This window comes from Vanacampus margaritifer, chromosome 1 (genome assembly GCF_051991255.1).
Source record: "Vanacampus margaritifer isolate UIUO_Vmar chromosome 1, RoL_Vmar_1.0, whole genome shotgun sequence".
NCBI lineage: Eukaryota > Metazoa > Chordata > Actinopteri > Syngnathiformes > Syngnathidae > Vanacampus > Vanacampus margaritifer.
The window spans coordinates 19,284,110-19,305,727 of record NC_135432.1 but is presented as its reverse complement, the minus strand read 5'-3'; the positions used below and the strand labels follow the sequence as shown (position 1 = coordinate 19,305,727).

Here is a 21,618-nt window from a genome sequence, read left to right as displayed (position 1 = left end):
TAAAAGGAAGGAAATATTGACTGGAAAGGAGCATGTTTAACCATCATGACCACAGTCGATTTTCTATTAGAAACTGGAATTTATCACTCAATTCCCAGTTAAAGTACACAAATACTAAAGAAAACATAACATGATGACAATTGCTCTGGACTGGACTTTTTAAAGAAAAATGTTTTTCCAGTTAAACCTATCTGTGTATTTCTTACATTCTGGAGACGTTTGGGGATAAGCCCTGCTCCTCGTTGATGCTCCTTTGTACGCGGGGTGTGCACACTGGCGGCGTGGTCACACTGATGCCCCCGCTGGGCAGAGTTGACAGCTCACAGGAGGTACTGACCAGAATTTGGACTGTCTCCAAAGGAGGAATGATCCCCAGGTTTACTACAAGCACTGTCCTCTCCAAATCTTCATCCAGAAGTATATGTCCTGGAAGACCAACTGGATTAGTTCTCTTCAACATATAGAGCTCTATTTTTGTAGACAGCGCACCTGCGCCATGGCGCAAATGCTAATGTATCCTGATTTTCACATCAGCGCAAGGCTCGCTGCACATTTGTCAATTTTGCAGACCCATCTCCACCATGCTTTGATTGGCCATTACTGAAGTCGACTGTGACCATTCCCAAAGCAGCGCAGACCTCCCTTTTGCAGCCAGCTTGCGCTCGTCTGTGAAACTACCAACACGGGTCTAACCCGCCTCCTCACAGACTGCGCGCAGTGCATGATCTACACTGGTTACGAAAATAGAGCCCATAGTGTAGAGTCCCGTGTTTCCCAACCTTCATTGAGCCAAGGCACCCATTTTACATCAATACAATTCAATTCTCACAAAACACCACCAAGTAAAAACATCCAAAAAAAGCACATATGAAATCTGAAATAATGATGATCTCGTCTCAATTTACCCACAAATTGACTTGCACAGTGTGAATTGGACATGAAGCTAACATACTCATAGAAATATGACTAAGTTCTGTCGTATGAATGGCATCAGGTTTATTGTACCTTCTACCACCTATGAAATGCATTTAATTGCACTACCTGTCACCATTATATGTCACTAGCATAGAAAGATATACCAAATTAATAATTTTCAGACAAATGAGGTTAAATGGGCTAATTTCCCGCCACACACTTTATAATCTCTCACAACACTCTACTGGTCAGGAATCACTGGTGTTGCATTACATGAACAAATGTTTTGGGAAACAACTCTTAATCAAAAAAATATTCAATTTGGTCACGAGACCTTTTGTTAATTCTTCATTTTAGCAAGGTATTTGGACAATTGTACTTTTCAACCATTTGGGGAACACCCTTTTCTGTTCCAGCATGACTGTGCCCTAGTGCGAGTAAGGTCAGTATATGCATGTTGGATGAGTGCAGGGATGGACTGGCCATCTGGCATAACGGGCAGATGCCTGATGGGCCGGCATCTTTTGGGGCCGATGCAGTGCTTTTAATTATTACTTTCCTACATTTTACTACAAGAGATTGGCCCACAATTTAGAGGGACCAGTCCGTTAATCCATTTTAAATATAGATAGCAAACTGAAACATCATAAATAAACATCAGTAGCAGAACTACATGTTGGGGAAGATTAGGTTGGGCCGGGCCTGGATGAGTGGGGTGCAAATGTGGTGCAAGCACCTTTTTGGAGATGAACTACAGGGAAGATGGTGTGGCCGCCCTCAGGTCCCAAAAAAATCAGTTGCCTCAAACAACCTCCTGTAACTTATAAAAATGGTTTCCAGATTTGTCAATTCATGTGGCTATTAATGTTTCCAAGGTGTGAGCATTACACGGAGGAGGTTTTCAACTAGACCATAGGTGTCAAACTCCGGGCCTCAAGAGCCGCAGTCCTGCAGGTTTTGGAGGTTTCCCTCTTCCAACACAAGCTGATTCCAATCAGCAGGATCGTTATCAGGCTTATACAGAGCTTGCTGTTGAGCTAATCATATATCAGCTGTGTTGGAGAACGGAACCATCCAAAACCTGCAGGACTGCGGCCCTCCAGGACCGAAGTTTGACACCTATGAACTAGATTGTTTATTCAAACCAGTAGTTTCCAATCCTACCAATCCAGTCTACCAAACGAGCTATGTATGTACACAGCAAATCGGTCACTGTTAAATTTCCAGTTTTCGATCAAATATACTGTAAGCAGTGTTATTTTAACACTGTTAAGATAAAAAGTTACACTGTCAGAGTAAATTTTCTTAAGTGTTGGTGTAGATGTTGGGTGTGACCTGAATAGCACTACCTTGAGTGTTAAATTAAATTAACCACACCCTCATTTCCGGTGAAGGAAAAACTTTCCAATTTTCCAGCACCCTGTCGCCATTTCATTAGCAATACATCCAGTTGTTGTTGTCAGGGTGGCGTGGCTCAGTGTTAGTGGTTGTTTTGCAATCCTGAGAGTGCGGGTTTGATCCCAGGCCAGTGTAACTATGTCAAAGTGTCCTTGAGCAAGAACCCCCCAGTTGCTTCTGATAGTGTCATACTTAGTCAAAATGTAAAGAGGAAAGGTGATACATAAATTAAGGACCATTTACCAGAGTTAAGTGTAATTAGAGTTGTATTCATAACACTGACACTAATGTAGAGTACTTTCAACACTGCCAGTGTAGATTTACCAGTGTAGATTTTTAACACCATACAGTGTTGGAGTAACACAGGTTAAGTGTGGAAAAAAGTAACGTTTTAAAAAGTGTAAGATTTACACTCATTGGTGTGGACACAAATACTTTTCTAGTGTTAGGTTTAACACTCTCAGTGTTAATCTAACACTGGCAATTTTGCTGTGTACACTGTCTTAAAAGAAAAGAAGCTAGATAGAATAAGATAGTATACTCACCAGTGCCACTTGGTGGAGCTCCATTTGGTGTGCTGCATGAATTACGGTAACAGTCATCAATCTTGGCTTTGTCCTTGATTTGCAGCGTGATAATCTGACTGGAGATCATCGCCTCAAAGCCTACAACAATGTTTTTTTCCTCCAGCGGATAGATGAAGATACCTGCAAGGCCACCGAGAGAAAATAGAATAATTAGATCAGATAATGATGGCTATTCAGAGGATTTATAAAATAAACGTACCTTCAATGGCATGATCCTCAATATTTTCATATGTCATGGACGCGGTCATGGCCTGAGTGTAGCCCCTGACACAGGAAGTGATGTCAGAGACACTGAGAGGTAGAGCGCTACGATTTTCCTTGTTGATGAGTCCAGGCATTGCACTGCAGTTAGGAGTATTTACAGGTACAGGATAGAGAGACATGGTCATTAATTACATGAAGATACAGTGGAACGTCTGGGGTCGAACATAAATCTCCTGAGTCAGGGAGTCAGGACACTGGTGCACCTTTGATTTGTGGTTTGGAATTTATTTTCTCTTAATGAAAGTAATAGTAACATAAATAATATGTTCCAGGTTCAAAAGAATAAAAATATATATGTATTGTAATTTCTCACAAGTGTAAAAACTCAGTCCGTCTTGTATTATTTGCAAAAGATATGGCTAGGCGTTTTAATTAACTGATGGGTAACAACACCGAGTAATTGAGGCTAAATAGAGTGCATTACTTGATTTCAACCAGCAGAGGCAGCAGAGGTCGACTCAATTGCAAATAATTTGCAGGGTAAAAAGAACAACATAACATCACAGATCTCTATGTCACAACTAACTTGCAGAGAGATTCTCCCAGGAGTAATCAAATGTCCATCACTCGTTTCAACTCAATATAGCCATATTGTTCTGAGCAGTTGAAACTGAGAATTCATGTCCTGCTTTGTCGTTATGCTAGGATAAGCTCCAGTTTGTCCCCGACCCTAGTGAGGCTAAGCGGTTGGGAGGATGAATGAATGAATGATTAGCACCTAAAAACCACACAAACAAAAAAAAAATTAAACACACTTGCTGGTTTGACAGTTGATGGTGTCTTGCCATGTATGACGGTGTTCAACTTTTGACATTTTGTGTGACCAGTGAAATATTAGATATAATAGGTCACACTCCAAATTGTACACCGTTCAAGTTCAGTAGTTAAACTGCAACTGTCAATTGAGTGTGTCAGGCTTGATGGGATTTTATGGGTTTATTTACCAGAGACTGGTAAATAAAGGGCAAAGCAATAAATGCATTGAATCTGGTAGCCTACAAACACACCAAAGAGAGGATAAGCAACACTCTGTTCCATGTAAGGGAGAGACAAAATTATGTGCACAAAAGGCAGCATTCTCAATTATGGAAATGAATCAATAAAATCCCACATGGCTCTTATCCATGTCGCATCATTGCTCATGTTGCATCCTGCACCTGCAATCTAGGGCGTGCACACAACAGAGCTCCATCATAGCGCTTGATGGCAACTTATGACGAAATCCATTTCCATAGAGACGGTTCAGCTTACTAGCCCGCAGGCTGACCCAAAGTGAGCCAGCAGCCTATCGTCTTAAACGCAACAACGGAAGACATCTGCGCAGATGAGGCAACTCCCGCAAATATATTAGAGCTGTCTGTAATGTTTTCTACCTCTCATGCAGTAAAGTTATTTTTGGTCAGGGGAGCCAGGGCCATTAATGTGTGTATGGATTGTAATGCTCTATACTGTTATGGTGTATAAGGCTTCACACATTCACTACTCATTGAATAAATTCACTCTACAAACGTGCAATCCAGCTCCTCGGAAATGTCTTTATTTCTCCCAAAACAGATCTTTACAGATCATTATTTTCCTTTTTATAATTCGGAACTATTTTGGGGTCAATGTTGAAATGTTTAACAGCTTTTTAAGCTCTTGAAAATTGCAAAAGTTGCATACAGTATAATTTACTTGTTAATGTAAATTTAATTTTTTTTTGTCTTCTGGTTCTGCGCTTATTTGTTCTATTTTATGGTGTGGCCTGCATTAATTTAGGAATGGCATCTATTAGACTATTGACTCGCTCGCCTCATCTAAGACACATACACGCACACACACACACACACACACACACACAACGCTCTCAGGGTTTCAGATCGGTATCGTCACAGCGTTGTGAACTCATTAGTGTCAATGCAGAGCCCTGCTACTGTGGTAACCACCTGTTGAAAGGCGTTTGGATGATGGCTTCAGTATCAAGACGTAAGACAGACTGCCTTTAATCATCTCCCTGGCCTTTTCTACCTTATTCTATACACACACGAGAGTGAGAGAGAGAGAGAGAGAGAGAGAGAGAGAGAGAGAGAGAGAGAGAGAGAGAGACTGCACATATTCATTCATTCAAAGCCAAATGAGGCCAGCATAGCCTTTACCTTTCATCTGCGTCAACTTAGCCTGCACTGAGGAGCTCTCCGACTCGCAAGTCCACTTATGATGAAAGATATCGTCCCCCCTCGACGACCACGCTCTTTCAGCGCTGCGTTTCGTTCCACATGCAACGTGGAAGAGAACTGCTGCTACAGGTGGTGACAGAAGCCAGCCAGCTTGCGAGAGAAAAAGAAGGCTGCTGCAGCACTTCACATCAAGCACAGCAACATGTGGTTAAAAAAAATGCTTGGCTGATGCTTCCTCCTCCTCACAGTGCTGCTGAAAGAGAGAGAGAGAGAGAGAGAGAGAGAGAGAGAGAGAGAGAGAGAGAGAGAGAGAGAGAGAGAGAGCACAAGACACTCATCCATTTTCACTCATATTAATGAGAAAGGTAATCTGTTACAATGCACTGGGTGCAGGGTGGGGGCAGTGGGCTTTTTTTTTTGTTTTTTTTTTTGCTTGGAGGGAAAGTGGACCTTCTAGGTGGAGAGTGACGTTCCACCATAAAGGCGGCATGGGTCAGTGGAAGAGTGATTGTCTCTCATGTGAGAGTTTGTGGGTTCCATGCTCAGCCCTTGTGACTATGTTGAAGTGTCCTTGAGCAACACCAAACCCTAGTTTGCTGCAACATGGCAGCAGTCGACCACTGGTGTGTGAATGCAAGGCTTTCTCAAGTGCTTTGATACCATATGGTGCAAAAAAAAGTGCTAATAAGCAGTCCATATAGTAAAATTCCAAATTAAGGTGGGATGTTGTGTAAAATGAATACAATAATTTCAACCCATATTCAATTAAATACACTACAAAGACAAAATATTTAAAAATTAAATAAATCAATCATCATCATTTTTAATCAGTTACAGGCTCCACTGCGTCACATCACCTTTCCTTTTAATAACACTCAGAAAGTGTTTGGGAAGGTCACTAATTGTTGGCGCTCTGCAGTTGATGTACAACTTCATTTGCTCAACAGTCTAGAGTTTCTGTTGTCGTATTTTATGCTTCATAATGTGCCACACATTTTCAAAAGGTTACAGGTCTGGACTGCTGGAGGGCCAGTCTAGCACTCACACTTTTTTTTACTATGAAGCAACGCTGTTGTAGCACATGCCAAATATAACTTGAAATAAGCAGGAACGTCCCTGAAAAAGACATTGCTTGAATGGCATCTTATTTTGCTCCAAAACCTGCATGCATTTTTCAGCATTGGTGCCTACTGCCTTCACAGATGTGCAAGTTTGCCTTGCCAAGCCATGCTAGCGTTTAAACTTTGTACAGAAATTAATCGATGATCCTTTTCCTTTTTGACCTGGAGGACACATGTTCCATGATTTCTAAAACAAAATTGAAATGTGGACTCGTCAAACCACAGAACACTTTTCCACTTTGCGTCATCTCAGATTAGCTATGAGATGTATGTCTTCCGCTTTGCATGGTTACGTTTTAACTTGCATTTTGTAGATGAACTGTTTTAACTGACAGTGTTTTTCTGCAATGTTCCTGAGCGCATGTTGCAAATATCCTCTCTGCCATGATGCTGTTTTTTAATGCAGTGTTGCCTGAGGGATCGAAAGACACAGGCATTCAATGTCAGTTTTTTACTTTGTCTAATGCAGAGATTTCCCAACTTCATTGAAATTGGGGGTTGTGTATCAATAGCATGATTTAACAAGGAAACACTGCCAAAATTATAGATATCAAACTGCTTAAAAATTAATATGTATCCTTTGAATTCAATCTTCTTAAGAGGGTTGGTTTCCCCAAAATAAACGTCTATTAAGGAGTATATGGTCACACGGAAAATTAAAAAAATATAACTAGTGTACATGAGAGTCATAAATGTACGAGAATCGTCATGAATTTATTAGAATAGGAAGTGATTAGCACGTCCACCTCACGGTTCGGTGGTTCTGGGTTTGAGTCCGGGCTTCGGCCTTCCTCGGTGGAGTTTAAATATTCTCCTCGTACCTGTGTGGGTTTTCTCCGGGTACTCCAAGTTCCTTCTATGTACCAAAAAATGCATGGTATGTTACCTCAACACTCTGAATTGTCCCTAGGAGTGAGTGTGAGTGGTTGTTCGTGTTTTTTTTCCCCCCCTAAGACGAGGCCGAAGATGACATTTTCATCCGTTGCCTTGATTGGCAAAGCAAACGTACAAAGATGCCGCATCGTCCAATCAGCTTGAAGTATTGTACAGCGAGTTCCTCCTTTCCCAAAAGGATCTGCCGAGTGAAGTTCCAGATTGGTAATGTGAAGAACTCCCTTGAGTGAATCACAATTATCAATCTGGCTTGTGAGTTTACTGCCCTGCCTACTGCCCAAGGACTGCTGGGATTGGGTTCAGCACACCTGCGACGCTTGTGAGGTTAGGCGGTTTCCGATAATGGACGGGCGGATAGATGGATAGATAAGTCACGATATAGTGAGGAGGTGGGGGTCTAATGTCTTATGGGTTTTTTTGTATTAAAAACATTGTTTTGAACATTTTCCAACAATTTAAATATAATCATTTGGGTACAGTCAGACTAGGAAGGAAACCGGGACTTAACCAGAAACAAGGGGTCATAAAGCTGCAGAGTAATGCAAGCAGTAACTAAGTAGATCTGACCTTGAAATTGTTGAATTTAAGAAAACTAATTTGAAGTCTTTGGTCATGAAATCTGTGATGCTAATATAAAAAGGAAAAAGAGGACCTGTGGTCAGGTTAAAGAAAGTGTAGGCCAGATGGGTAAAGCTTTGCACCCCATTATCAACTCTAAGGACCCTTTTTCTGCTCTCTGAGGGTGGTTTTAGCGTTTCAAATGTTGTGTGGGCGTTTGGCTGCCTCCGTGTTTTGTTATCACGTTGTTTGATCCATCTGTTTTCTTGCAAGGCTACCATGGCAATAAGAGTGTGTTTATACACTCATTTTGCAGTTGGCGTGTGTGCGTGTGTGTGCATCCACCCCAAAACAGAATTAACCTGTGGCCAATAAGAATCAGCACCCCAGCCACCCACCCCTCCACACTCACACTGCCACAAATACTAATAAAGACACACTTGCTTTCTTTCTTGTGCACACCTGACAAACATTCACCCACTTTCTTCTTCTTCTTTTTTTTACCACTTTGCTTATTCAGGGTCAGTTTTTCATACTTCAGTTTTTTTGTTTTATACATTTTTAGACTTTTCTGCCTTTCTGTCAAATTTCTGACATTTTGGCAATTTTATGGGCAAATGGTACTTTTCCGTCTCTCGTGTTCCTTTTTTGGACATTTTATGGCCATCTTTTGTGACAGGCGTGGCAGATTTAGGACCCAGGAGCAGAGATAGGAGTTTGCCGCCAAGGCAGATATTTATTAAACATAAAACTCCTCGTTTAGAGGGGAAAACAAAGGCTATAAAATGTTAAACTAAAGGCGCTCTAAAGGGGAGGATGTCTAATCTACACACAAAACAAAATCACTCCTAAACTAAAACTATACTGTGGCTATACAAAGTTACAAACAAAAGTTCACACAGAAGACAGGACAACAAGGCTGAGGACTACGACTGTGACTGGCTAGAGTGACTCTGACGAAAACACTTTGGCATAAAACAGCAGAGACGCAGACCATTTAACACATGAAGGTAATGGGGAAACAGGTGGACACCATCAGGAATCAGGGTTGACACTGACACCGCATGAGGAAAGGCAAGTGACCTGAAGCGAAAGAAGAGTCAGAGTTTTCAAGATAAAACAGGAAATGACAAGACAGTAAAAGCCCAGATGAGACAACCTCACCGTGGTGTGACATTTTTCCCTCCTGCCTTTTTTGCTATAATTTTTGGGACATTTTTGGCAATATTGTGGACATTTTATGGTAATTTGGGGGATTTCTTATTGGAAATTTTATGATTTTTAAAATTTTCTTTTCTGCATTTTTTTTTATTCAGTTCTGTGTCATTTTGGCAATTTAATGGTCATTTTATGTTAATTTTCGGCTTTTCCTCTTCCTTTTTGGACATTTTTAGGTATTGAAAAAAATAACAACTTTTTCATCCACCTTATGATTCTCTTTTTCTGACAATTTTTGAATATTGAATCATTATTTTTTTATTTTATCATTAATTAATTTAAATAGGATTTTATCCCAAAAATGTTTTAACAAAACTAAACATCCATCCATCCATCCATTTTCTTAACCGCTTGTCCTCAAAAGGGTCTCGGGGGGTGCTGGAGCCTATTCCAGCTGGCTTCGGGCAGTAGCGGGGTGCACCCTGAACTGGTTGCCAGCCAATCGCAGGGCACACAGAGACCATCACACAACCATCCACACTCACAATCACACTTATGGACAATTTGGAGTGCTCAATTAACCTGCCATGCATGTCTTTGGAATGTGGGAGGAAACTGGAGTACCCACGCAAGCACGATGAGAACATGCAAACTCCAACCAGGAAGGCCGAAGCATGGACTTGATTAAAACAAAACAAAAAAAACCATTCATTTCTACTTTTCTTCTTCTTCTTTTTTTTAGATCCACAGGGAGCCGCAGGAGAGGGACTAAAAAGTCACATGTGGCAGGTTACATACCCCTGCAGTATCTACCATGTAGAACAGATAAGTTTTCATCGAATCTGAATCTTGAATTTAATGCATTGTAAAATAAGATTGAACGTAGTGTAATTGTGATGTGATTTTAATGATAATTTCTTAAGGGAAAATTCAATATGTAGTAATAATGTTTTTTAATGATTTTCTTATTTAACTGACTATGTGTACAGTAGCCTATTCATGAAAAAAAGCATAGCTCATCAGTTAAGCGTGTTCCCACTTCTCACTATAATATGCTATTCTTTCAGTATATCGGAGACTCAAGAAGTAACACTTTCGCTGAAAGTAATAAAAACGACATTGAGAAGGAGAAATATACTCTGTGACACTGACATAAACAGAGTAATTTGCTCAACAGCAACTCTGAGCTAAAGTTAAGCTCAAAATTGCCTGGATCAGGTTGATGTCATACAGTAGTGCTCAATCTCGAAAAATCGTATCGTAATACTTTTGTATGTGGTCAATGATGAGAATCATTGATGCACTTCAGTTGCATTATTATGCAGCAGTCTATTGAGAGGGGGTAATCAGCTTCACATCAGCTTCTAGCAGGATGAGAGCCCCACTTGCCACTCCCAACACACACTTTTCAAAAGTCCCAACGCAGCTTACAGGGCTCACTCGCAGCAGCAACGCAAGTCAAAAAAGTCATTGATGAACCCCTTTGCATTGCATCTGGGCTGTTTCATCGGTCACCATCTTTACACAGGCCTAACATGAGCCATCTAATTATTCGTATGCCCATTAAATCCAAAATACTGTGGAAATTGTTTTGATATTTTCAAAGGTTGAAGTTGACACGAGTAGAGATGTGTATGTGAATTTTGGTGATGATTCACAGCATTTTTGTGGCTTTAAGTGACATTTAGCTTTTGCACATTTACAGTATAGATAGAACACACACACTTAGGGCAATACTAATACAAGTAGAAAGCAAAACAACAACAACAAAAAGACTATGAAGTAGATGTTGGCTTCATGTATTTGCGGCAGATAGAAATACTAAATCTAGAGCATGAGTTTGAAATTGAAGCAATGGTTCAGCGGTCGCTGCTCGCGCCCTAATGAAATTGAGTAAATTCAACATGTCATTTTTTCCCCCAATGTACATGTTTTAACCAAACGGGAAATTTCAGCCCCCAATAGCGTGTTTTTTTCTCAATGTATTGAGTTTATGTAACATATCAGGGTACAAAACATCGGCCCACACTCAGTAAAGTAATTCACCGGATGTCAGTGAAGGCATCTTGACAACAATGACCAGTGGTAGTTATTTGGTCTGGCAGGTTGTGGTCGTTTCTCGTCGGCACTAATGGACTATAATGTCACGGAGGAGGCGGGACTTCCGGGTTTTCACCCATCAAATTAGTTTCCTTTTCCAGTTTGCGACGTGTGGGCCGCGTCCCAGTACTTTCGCTTCCGCCTTTTGTGCCCCTCGGTTGCATGTTCTCGTCAACGGGTGCGAGGCTGCGAGTGAGTCGTGTCTGTCTCACCGTCCGAAGCTTTTCAGATAGCCGAAACGCCCTCCCGCCGATGAGCGGGAGCAGTGGTTGGGGGGACGCAGGGGTCGGGGTGCGAATGTTGGAACGCAGCCAGCAGTGGCGGCAAACGGCGCTGACGTGTAAAACACGGAAGTCGAAAGTCCTTGGCATCTACCCCATTCCCTGTGTCCTCCCTTTTTTTTATTGCTTTATTTAACGAATTTAAATCAAAAATCCAAACGTGGCAAACATTAAGCAAACAATAATCATCATCACAGTACACAACAATCTCACAATAACAGTAAAGGAAAAGGGGAAAAAAGAAAAATAATGTTAGGGATCTTAAACTAAAAAATATTAAAAACACCAAAATGAGAACACAAAATTAAGGTCTTGATAGCGTTCTTATTTTTGGAAGTAGAGACTGACATCTATCTTTTTCAAAAACAGAAAAAAATAGGTTTCAACTTTACACATTTACATTTATGAATATAAAACTTAACAAGATAAATTAAAAGATTAATCAAATAATATTTTTTTTCAAATGAATTGTCATAGTTAAAAAAAAAACATTCGGTAAGGAAAGCTCAAAATTACAAAAGATAGGCTGCCCCCCGGCTTTTTTTTTTTTTGCTTCATTTAATAAATTGAAATCAAAAGCCAAACATGGCAAACATTAAGCAAACAATCATCATCACAGTACACAACAATCTCACAATAACAGTAAAGGGGGGAAAAGGGGGGGGGGGGTAATAATTAAAAATGCCAGGGGTCTTAAACTAAGAAATATTAAAAACACCAAAATGAGAACACAAAATTAAGGTCTTTAGGCGGGGTCCTCCCAATTAGTCTGCTGCATGACGTCACTGCTGGCGCTACTCGACAACCCGTGCTTGTCACGTCGCTCACTGGACATCAGGCCACACCAACCATCAAACTTTTGCTAAAAGGCTCCGGCTTTTATCACCATAAACTAGTAAGTGCAAAAATACTGTAAAATGTTCAAGGAATCGTGGGCGTTCGAGGCAGACATCCAGGAGGCGAACTCTGTCCACGAGCAGGTGATTTTTAGGGCGGCTAATGGGAGCTTAATGAGGGCTAGCTAATAGTTTGGTTCGCACTTTCGTAACATGAAAACTAATTTCAACTTTTTCTCAACAGTTTGAGCCCACAAAGAAGATGGGTGTAGCTAATCGTTCGTGGATCTCCACAGATGTAAACGGTATATGAAATATATTTTCTACTCTTGTTTGTTCATCAGCTAACAATTAACCATTCGGCATACATTCGTCTGGAAGGGCGATGACCACATTTGCGGTCTCTTCTCAAGGTTTCTCATATTACGCCACGTTTTTTCCCCCCTCCTTGCCCTCTTGTAGTTCGATTAGGGGATGTCGTTGATATTTGTCAACTGAGGGCATGTGGAGCCCTTTGAGACTCTTGTGTGATGAAGGGCTAAATAAATAAACTTGAATAATTTATTTATTTAATCTGGCGACTGTACAGGAAACCTCGAAAAGGACGAGAGTAAACAGCGGGAAAAGTGGGAAGGTGACAAAGTGGACCCGGCTGAAGCGTCCCTGCTCAACAAATTAATCCGTTGCGCCCTTGTGAGTGGTAGACACGAGGTTGAGGTCCTGCAGCGGGACCCAATGTCACCGCTGTTCTCGGTCAAGACCTTCGAAGAGCTGCGCCTGTGAGTCTGTCCACACAACCACAGCTTTTCCTTTTTGTTCTTTATGTAGAGTATATATATATATATATACTCTACATAAAGTTCAGACTCTATTTCTATGGAGGACCAAAAGTGCCAAAATTAAATAAATGAATACAACATTAAATAAATGTGTAAATAATTAATTAAATGTTTCATTTATTAATTAAATATGAAATTAAATAAATCAATGTTATTAAATGTGTCATTAATTAATGAAATTACCTATGATTATTTGTAAATATATATAAAATTATTTCTCTATTTAAATAATTATTTCATGGTCACTGTGTTGCGCCGTTTCATTAATTTATTTTATCTGTCAAACTCACCCATCAAAGTTTGGTGGGCATGTCCTAACACCTAATTGGTCACACTGCTCACCAAGTCGAGGCAAATCCATTTCAGAATAATAAATTGATGCACAGTGAGTAGCTAGTAACACAATTCGATAGGCTGGGTGGCGCTATTGACCTCAATAGGTACGTTACTATTAGACTCAGATTTACGCTCTCATGAGGTGCTTTTTGAGACGTGCTGAAATGGAAGTAACTTTTTAATTTGCATTAAATGTATGGACTTGGTCTAATATTTAGCCATATTAAATGTGCTTTCCACCGGGCCTACATGTCGACGTGCTGCTGGAACCTGCCTCAGCATCTTGGGGCCCCCTTCCTCCACTCAAAAGCTCCATCATTTTTGCACATTTGGCTGCACTTTCATGAAGCATTTTTATTTTCTTCCATCTTATTTTTTCGGCATCACACATTTCCTTCTGACATGCCTTCTTTCTTTTTGAACATTTTCTCTCTTTTCTCCCTCGCTATATCTTGCTAGAAGCAAGCTCCTATAACTTAGCGCTCGTGCGCTAGTGTTTGTGGTTAATTGTAGTTAATTAAAAAAATTGTCATTTTACAATACATATCTTGCACTGGCCAATAAAAAAAAAATAACACCACTGTATCCTTAAATGTTTAATATCTCGGTGACAAACTAGTTACTGCACCACATAAAATAGCTACTATGATAAAATAATGTATGCACTTAATTTTTAGAGAATCATGCTAGAGACAGAACAATTCGGGGTTTTTTTGTCCCCCCGGCCGATACAATTAATAGTCAGATAGGCATATAACCAATAATAAGAACTGATATTTATTTGCACTAAAAGGAAAAATTGTGGCGTCAAAATACAAACTCCACCTATTAATTTTTATTTATTTTTTTAAATGTATGTTTATTGAACAACAACTTTTAAGATGTATAAAATATATAGTTATATATTTTTAGTTTTGTAATAACTTCAATAGACATCTTGGTTTTAAAATTCTAACAAAAAGTTCAGAGACCTCACAGGGTCATTAGCGTGTCTTCAAAAAGTTTAATAAAAACTTTAACATTAATAAACAAGTAAATAACTCCCTATTTTCTACAGTAAATAGTTTTCTTAAATAAATCTGAAATGTTACATTTTGACTTTGTTTAAATTTCAAGCAAAAATAGAAGGTACAGAGTAATTTACCTGAAATTTTTACCTATGGCCCACCCATAGTGACGGGTGTACAGAGTTGGACCAGTAGTAACAATCATTCATCACACTACCCCCACTCCTTTCTTGGGAAGAATGTAATTTTTGATTTATTTTTTTCTTGCATGAATAGGAAACAGGACCTGTTGATAGGGGTCTACGGCATGGGCTTCAACAGGCCTTCCATGATCCAGGAGAAAGCTCTACCGATGATGCTGGCACAACCGTGAGTCCATTTTTACACTTTTACAATATATGAGGTTTTAGAGCTGAACAATTATGGAAAATCTAATTGCAATTTTTTTCCCCCCCTCAATAGCAATTTGGATTTAATTACTGATTTATTTTTTGCAAGGTCATTTTCTAAAGTAGTTTTCAACAAAAAATACATTGTTATTACAGCAAACAATATCAGATCCGTTTGTCTACTAAAATTACAGGTACAAACTTATACTCTGACAACATAATTCTGCCACACCGGTGTGGCGTCAACATAAGTATATATTATGCTGTAAGTCAGTAAAACACAAACAAAAGTCCATCCAGTCTTAATCACTCAACTTATCATTATAGACCGATGAATAAATAACAAATGGATAAAAATGAAAGCTTAGTGATCTCTAGACAGTAACATCGCGTGTAGAGAAAAGTAAGATTACACCTGTTTGTGACGTAACGTCGCATCTTTTTTTTTCCGATTAGCGCCAGGAGGCATTACAAGTCTTTGGCGTCTCATTGATTAAATGTGGAATAACATATTTTCGTCTATCTTTGGATTTGAGTTTAAGTTTATTTGAACATGAAAAATAATAAAAACAAAAACAGTAATAAACATAACTACTAAAAAAAATAAAATAATTGACATCGTTGAATCGGCGTCTGGGGCATTTGATCACTGCGATTGGCTGTTAGCTAGCGAATCAGCGCACAGGGCAAGAAGAGCAAGTGACAACGCGGATAAACAGTACTCAACTCAACTTTGTGTTTTTTCAGGGCAGCACACGTGAATATTAAAGTCTCCCATAAAGTGGATATGATCGTATTTCAGCATGATTTTGGCAAGAAGATTTGCAAAGTCGTTTAAAAAGTCCTTATTGTATTTTGGAGGTCGGTAAATGACACAGCACAGCATAGTGACAGTTTGGCCGACTTCAAAGAAGGTCGCTTCAACTGTGAATCACAGCCTGTGATCGATGTGGTAAATAGACATCGTTTACATTCAAATTTGTTTTTGTTTTTTTAAGTAGTCGCCATTCATCCACCTCAGCCCTACATTTTCGGAGCGTCTAAGTAAGCACAGCTAGGCAGTAGTAATTCAATCATAGCGATGGACTCACCAGCGACAGTCCAGGTCTCCGTCAGGCAGAGGAAATCCAGGTTGTTGGAAAGGAAAAACTCCCTCAAAATAAATGTTTTGTTTGTCAAAGACCACGCATTTAACAGCGCAATCCTTCTGAGAGCAGCAAGGGTGCATGGCCCCTCTGTCCGGCGGTTTAGAGGAAGCTCCTTCAGAAGCTGGAGGTCGGCACCGCGTCCAAAACGCTGCAGCACGACCGAAGCTTTTTGGGTGAGCCGACGATCTGTAGCAGCCAGGAGTCGACAGGGTCCGGAATACGCCACAACGGAGTACATCCATGCGTTTGGGAACGAGAAGGGGACGAAGCTTGTTCCAATGCCCGTTAACCCTTAAATCTCAGATTTTATTTGGACAGAAGGGCTGAAATTTTTTAAAGAATTTAAAATAACACTTGTACTTTTTTCCTTCCTTTACTTCCAGACCTCAGAATCTGATTGCCCAATCACAGTCGGGCACAGGCAAAACTGCTGCCTTTTCTCTGGCCATGCTCAGCCACGTGAACACCGCCCACAAGTGGACTCAGGTAAGCAATGTGACCTGTTATGTTCATTTGTTGACTGTTTGCCAAAGCTTTTTTCCCTTTTTTCCTAGGCTCTTTGTATTGCACCTACATACGAGCTTGCCCTGCAGATCGGTCAGGTGATGGAGCAGATGGGCAAACACTGCCCTGATATCAAGCTGGCATATGGTATTAGAGGCAACAAAGGTAAGAAAGTCTAGCTCACCGTCTCTGCGCTTATGTGAGAAATCAAAGAGTTGACCTTTTCACTTGTGTTCTGCCCAGTGGAGCGAAACAGTCATTTGCAGGAGCAGATTGTCGTAGGAACACCGGGCACCATCCTGGACTGGTGCTACAAATTTAAAGTCATTGATCCCAAGAAGATAACCATGTTTGTCCTGGATGAGGCTGACGTGATGATTGCCACTCAGGGTCATCGTGACCAAAGCGTCCGCATCCACAGGTCAGGAACATCACAGTCAAATAAATACAGTAGGATGGATAGACCCAATCTTCAAAGGCATGCTTCAACTCTAACTAGAAAGCAGTCTGTGTGCAGTGTCGCGTCCCTGCCCCTTTTGTTATAGACCAAACTGAATCATAATGCATTTTCTGCAGTCAATTTAAAATACAGTGCTGTTTTTTTATATAATAAAAGGATGGGCATTTGGATAGAATGTTTGTTTTAATCTGATTTGTCAATTAACATAAAAAAAATATTTACAGTTTACAGGAAGTTTAATCTGCCCGTTTGAAGCACACATTTTAGAAAGGAGGAGAAAGCTAAAGAAGTCTCAGACGGACTTTTTTCATACCTGGTTTGATTGTAGACAAGCCAGGGATGCATATTATTAATAGAAAACCCCACTGAAGTTCATTTTCCTACTATGGGACCTTTAAAACATGTTTTTGTTTACTTTGTCTACATAGGACTGATAGTACATGCACATACATTTATACTCAGTATTGTCTTAAAGTTGACTTTGTAGCATGTTTTCTGTTCAGACATTTGGAAAAAGGTTTACTTTTGCAAGAACACAAAGTGTGGTCCGACTGCATATTGCTTCATTCTCCATTCTTCAAAGAGAAATGCATTTTTAAGAAAACAGCCCACAAATACTTGTTAAACCTGGGAAGATATCTGAACCTTGGGGAAATAAATTAACCTTGAACACAGTACACCTCAACACATTAAAATGTTTTTTTTCCCTTCTGCTTCATGCTAATGCAGGCAGCTAACAAAAGACTGCCAGATGCTCTTCTTTTCTGCGACCTTTGAAGAGGCGGTGTGGAGGTTTGCGGAGGTGATCGTTCCTGAGGCCAACATCATCCGGCTGCGCCGTGAGGAGGAGACTCTGGACACCATCAAGCAGTTTTATGTCCTCTGCCGTACCAAGGAGGACAAGTTTACAATACTTTGCGACCTGTATGGGAGTATGACTGTGGCGCAGGCCATAATCTTCTGTCATGTAAGTCTTGCACTGTAACCAAGCATATAGTGTGTATGTGCGTTTACTCTACCTAACTCATTTACTCCCAGGCATTTTTAACTGAAGCAATCCCCTTCACTCCCGGCTGTTTTACTGGATTTTGACAAATTTTGCAAGGCCCACAGAATATGTGTGTTCTATTTCTATAAAATCATGGAACCTACCGAAAGACAGATTAGAGACTCTTCTTTCATCAGAAAAAAGTATTTTTATCTGTTTCCGTTTTGCAACAATTAGCATTAGAATATAGCTAAATTTCATCACTATCCACAAATGTGATTAGAACTGTGGGTAAATGAGCCTTTTTCAACATGGCACTGGTTGATCTCTTTTGCTCTGCTGCCACCTGCTGGCTGTTTTGTAATAACTACCATTTTTTTCAACCGTTCTCTGCAGTTGAGAGGCTGCATCAAAGCCTTCTGTATGCTCTTACATAAAAAAAAAAACCTTAAAAAAAAAAACATAAAACACATATAAATACGTCTTTGGGAGACTTAAAACATTTAAAATAGAACATATTTATATGTTTTGGGGAGCGAATGAGTTAATTATGAACTAAGTTGGTACATACATGTCACTTGCCAAACAAATCATACATGTGTATAACTAGATGTTTCCTTTTTGTGGTTGAAAACTACTCATCCATACTGAAGCTTGAAGTGAGTTGAGAATAATTCTGTTTTATTATGCTTTCTTGTCTTGGTGTCAACTCAACCATAAGCTTAATTCTTAGAAAGGAGTTGTTCAATGTGGTAGGATGATAATTAGCTCAAAAATGGCAGCTTACTCCTGACCAATTTTGTCCACCCCCACTTATGAAAATGATTGCAATGCCCCGGTCTTTGTTCATCTATCTATGCCAGTGACAGGCCGAACAATTACCAGTAAATGCTCTTCTACTAGATGGCAGGAGGAACAATGAACTGAGGGGCTCACCTACCTTTTTGAAACCAAGCGCTACTTTTTGGGGACAGATTACTGCAAAGGGCTGCAAGTTTGATACATACATCTGAGAAAAAACAAACAAACAAATGTAATGTTAATTGAATTTTCAATTGATCTCTTTTACAATATTCCTATCAGTATCCCATCGCTGATGATATATTTTTAGAACAGGCATGTTGGTTACTCGTGTGGTCCTTGGCTACCTGGTGCCCGTGAGCCCCGTATTGGTGACCCCCGAAATTAACCTGCATATGCAACTTTTGTGATTCATACAAAAGAAGAGCAACAGGCCCGGCGGATCTTGCTACTACTACTTAACACAATCATTTTTGTTTGGTGCTGCACTGTGAATTTTTTCTTCATGTAAATCAGAAATGACTTGGCTCACTATAGGTTGGGACACGAGTGTTGTTAGTTGCATGGAATGATGAATAGGTTCTTTTTTTTATGTAAATGTAATTTCTCCTCGTGCAGACTCGAAAGATGGCATCTTGGCTGTCTGCTAACCTGACCAAGGAAGGCCACAGTGTGGCGCTGCTGAGTGGGGAATTAACTGTGGTGCAGAGAGCGAGCATCATTGAACGCTTCCGAGATGGCAAAGAGAAGGTGCTTGTGACCACCAACGTTTGTTCCCGGGGTAAGAGAAACAAGTCCCGTGCCAAACTGCTTTTACTGTCATTTTTAAGGGAAATGCATATTTAGGTTGGTCTTTGATGGTTAATTTACTTGGAACTCTAAGGTTGAGCATAATCCGCTCGGGAATGCTGGTCAACCTCCACTTTTTTCTTATAGAAAAGAATGTAGGTGGGGGGTAAATCTCGATGTGATAGATTGGAAGTTTAAAGAGACCCCAAGGAAAGTAAGGTTGACAGTCTCTGGGACACTGGTCAATCTGGTTCAATCATTGAAAATTTGTATGATTTATGGATTACATTTCTTGGCAAAAATAATGACCCAACAAACGCTTCCAAAACAACAAAGGGGGGTAAACATGGAACGGTTTTACTGAATGTCTTATTCTCTTAAATCAATTTTTTTTGTCAATGCCTGTTATAATAATTTTTATTTTTTTAGGGGGGGGGGGCTATATTGAACATACACGTAAATGCAATACAAATTATAAAATAAAAGCTTTGTTGGTTTCAATTTGAGTGATTCATAACTCGTATGGCTCTTTTTTGTAGCTTAAAGACTGATTGAGTATTAGTTTTATATGTATTTCCCCATATTTACACACAGTAAGTAAATTTAACTCGTCTTTTTTTTTTTTTTTAGTTTCTTTATAAATCAAGCTTTTGTCTAAGTTGTGTATGAGATCCAGGAAGAGGCCACTGTCGCTCTTTTCTCATTTTCATCTTTTGAAATAAAAAAGCCAAATGATTCCATTCTATAGCAACAAAAATAAAAATCCTCACTCACTGTTGCACATTTGGAAGGGAATGTTGACGTTAATACTTTAAATGTCCTTTAAATGTCCTTTTAGATGCCTGACAGATGCTTCACAGCATCAAAGAATGATAAGCTGGGCATGGCTATTTGTGTTTATACTCGTGATTGTAAACTCACAAATGTCTCCTGTACAAAGATTTTTAAAAAAAAATTATAATGAATAAATTAAAAAAAATAAATAAATAGTGACCGGATGCTTTTGCCAAAAGCAACCTAACTGGTCAATAATGTCATGAGTTTAATGTATTTGAATATAAGTTTCAAAATTCTGCTTGTTTTGTTTTGAGGCATCGATGTGGAACAGGTATCTGTGGTGGTGAACTTTGACCTCCCTGTGGACATGGAAGGCAACGCCGATAACGAGACGTACCTTCACCGGATCGGCCGCACGGGACGTTTTGGAAGGCGTGGCTTCGCCATCAACATGGTGGACAGCAAGTACGGCATGGACGTCATCAGACAAATTGAGATGCATTTTGGTACATTTTACTCTCCCGCACCCTCAATGTCATGAATGGACAGTAAACACCAGGATGTTGACACTTTCTTTTTCCTCTCTCTCTCTCTCAATACCCTAGGGAAGAGAATCCCCAAACTTGACACACAGAATGTTGAAGAAATGGAAAAGCAGCTTAACTGCTGTTGAGCCTTCCACGTTTGTTGTTTACAAGGTGTTTGCTGTGCAGCAATGTTTGTTTGAGATGCACTTTTTTCATTTATTATAAAACTGCTGCGCCAACTGTTCTAACCAAGTGTGCTTAATTTGGTTCTCCATTGTTTGCAGTGTTGTTTCGTTTTCTTTTCATACTTGGATATTTACGTGGCATTTGAATATTGTTTTGATAAATCTATTTTGATAAATACAACAACCATATTGTTACCTTTAAACTGTGTTCTGGTTCATTCTGTCAAAACTGGATTTTAACCAGAGGCGTTGGCCATCAGGAAGTTCAGGAAAAGTCCCGTACGGCCGGTCCATTCGTTTCGGCTGGGCACGAGCGTAAGAGCACATGGTTGACTGCAGAGGTGGTAAATCCAAAGTCCAGAAAGTAAAAACCCTGCCACAGTTTGGCTAGCTCCCTAGTAGGTAAACCAGCACTAATGGGAGCTAGCTAGAGAGCTAGCTAACTAGTACCTGAGGCTAAAGCCAAACTGTGGCAGGGTTTTTACTTTCTGGACCTGGATTTGGCATCTCTGGTTGTCCGGCTGCAGTGTTGTCCATCCAAGCGACTCTACGGAGTTGCTGCTGAGCAGTGCTGGGTAGAGGATGAAAAAAACTTTCTGA

General features: G+C 40.0%; 2 protein-coding genes across 2 annotated transcripts in view; one reads left to right on the top strand and one right to left on the bottom strand.

Moving 5' to 3' along the window:
- Positions 1-5,541, bottom strand: part of vwa5b1 (von Willebrand factor A domain containing 5B1) — a 32,367-nt gene extending 26,826 nt beyond the window's left edge. The window contains exons 1-4 of the mRNA XM_077543884.1: positions 5,300-5,541; positions 3,100-3,242; positions 2,859-3,020; positions 207-426 (exon numbers count right to left, since the gene is read on the bottom strand). Coding sequence (XP_077400010.1) covers positions 207-426; positions 2,859-3,020; positions 3,100-3,238 — 521 coding nt within the window. The 5' untranslated portion in view covers positions 3,239-3,242; positions 5,300-5,541. The remainder of the gene's footprint in view (positions 1-206; positions 427-2,858; positions 3,021-3,099; positions 3,243-5,299) is intronic.
- A 6,645-nt stretch (positions 5,542-12,186) lies between these two features.
- On the top strand, positions 12,187-21,221 carry LOC144039468 (ATP-dependent RNA helicase DDX19B-like). The gene is made up of 11 exons (XM_077552836.1): positions 12,187-12,412; positions 12,513-12,573; positions 12,858-13,047; positions 14,727-14,819; positions 16,371-16,473; positions 16,542-16,656; positions 16,735-16,912; positions 17,681-17,918; positions 19,359-19,521; positions 20,621-20,812; positions 20,912-21,221. The coding sequence occupies exons 1-11, from the start codon at positions 12,350-12,352 to the stop codon at positions 20,977-20,979; spliced, it is 1,464 nt and encodes a 487-aa protein (XP_077408962.1). The 5' UTR covers positions 12,187-12,349; the 3' UTR covers positions 20,980-21,221.
- Positions 21,222-21,618: the final 397 nt, after the last annotated feature.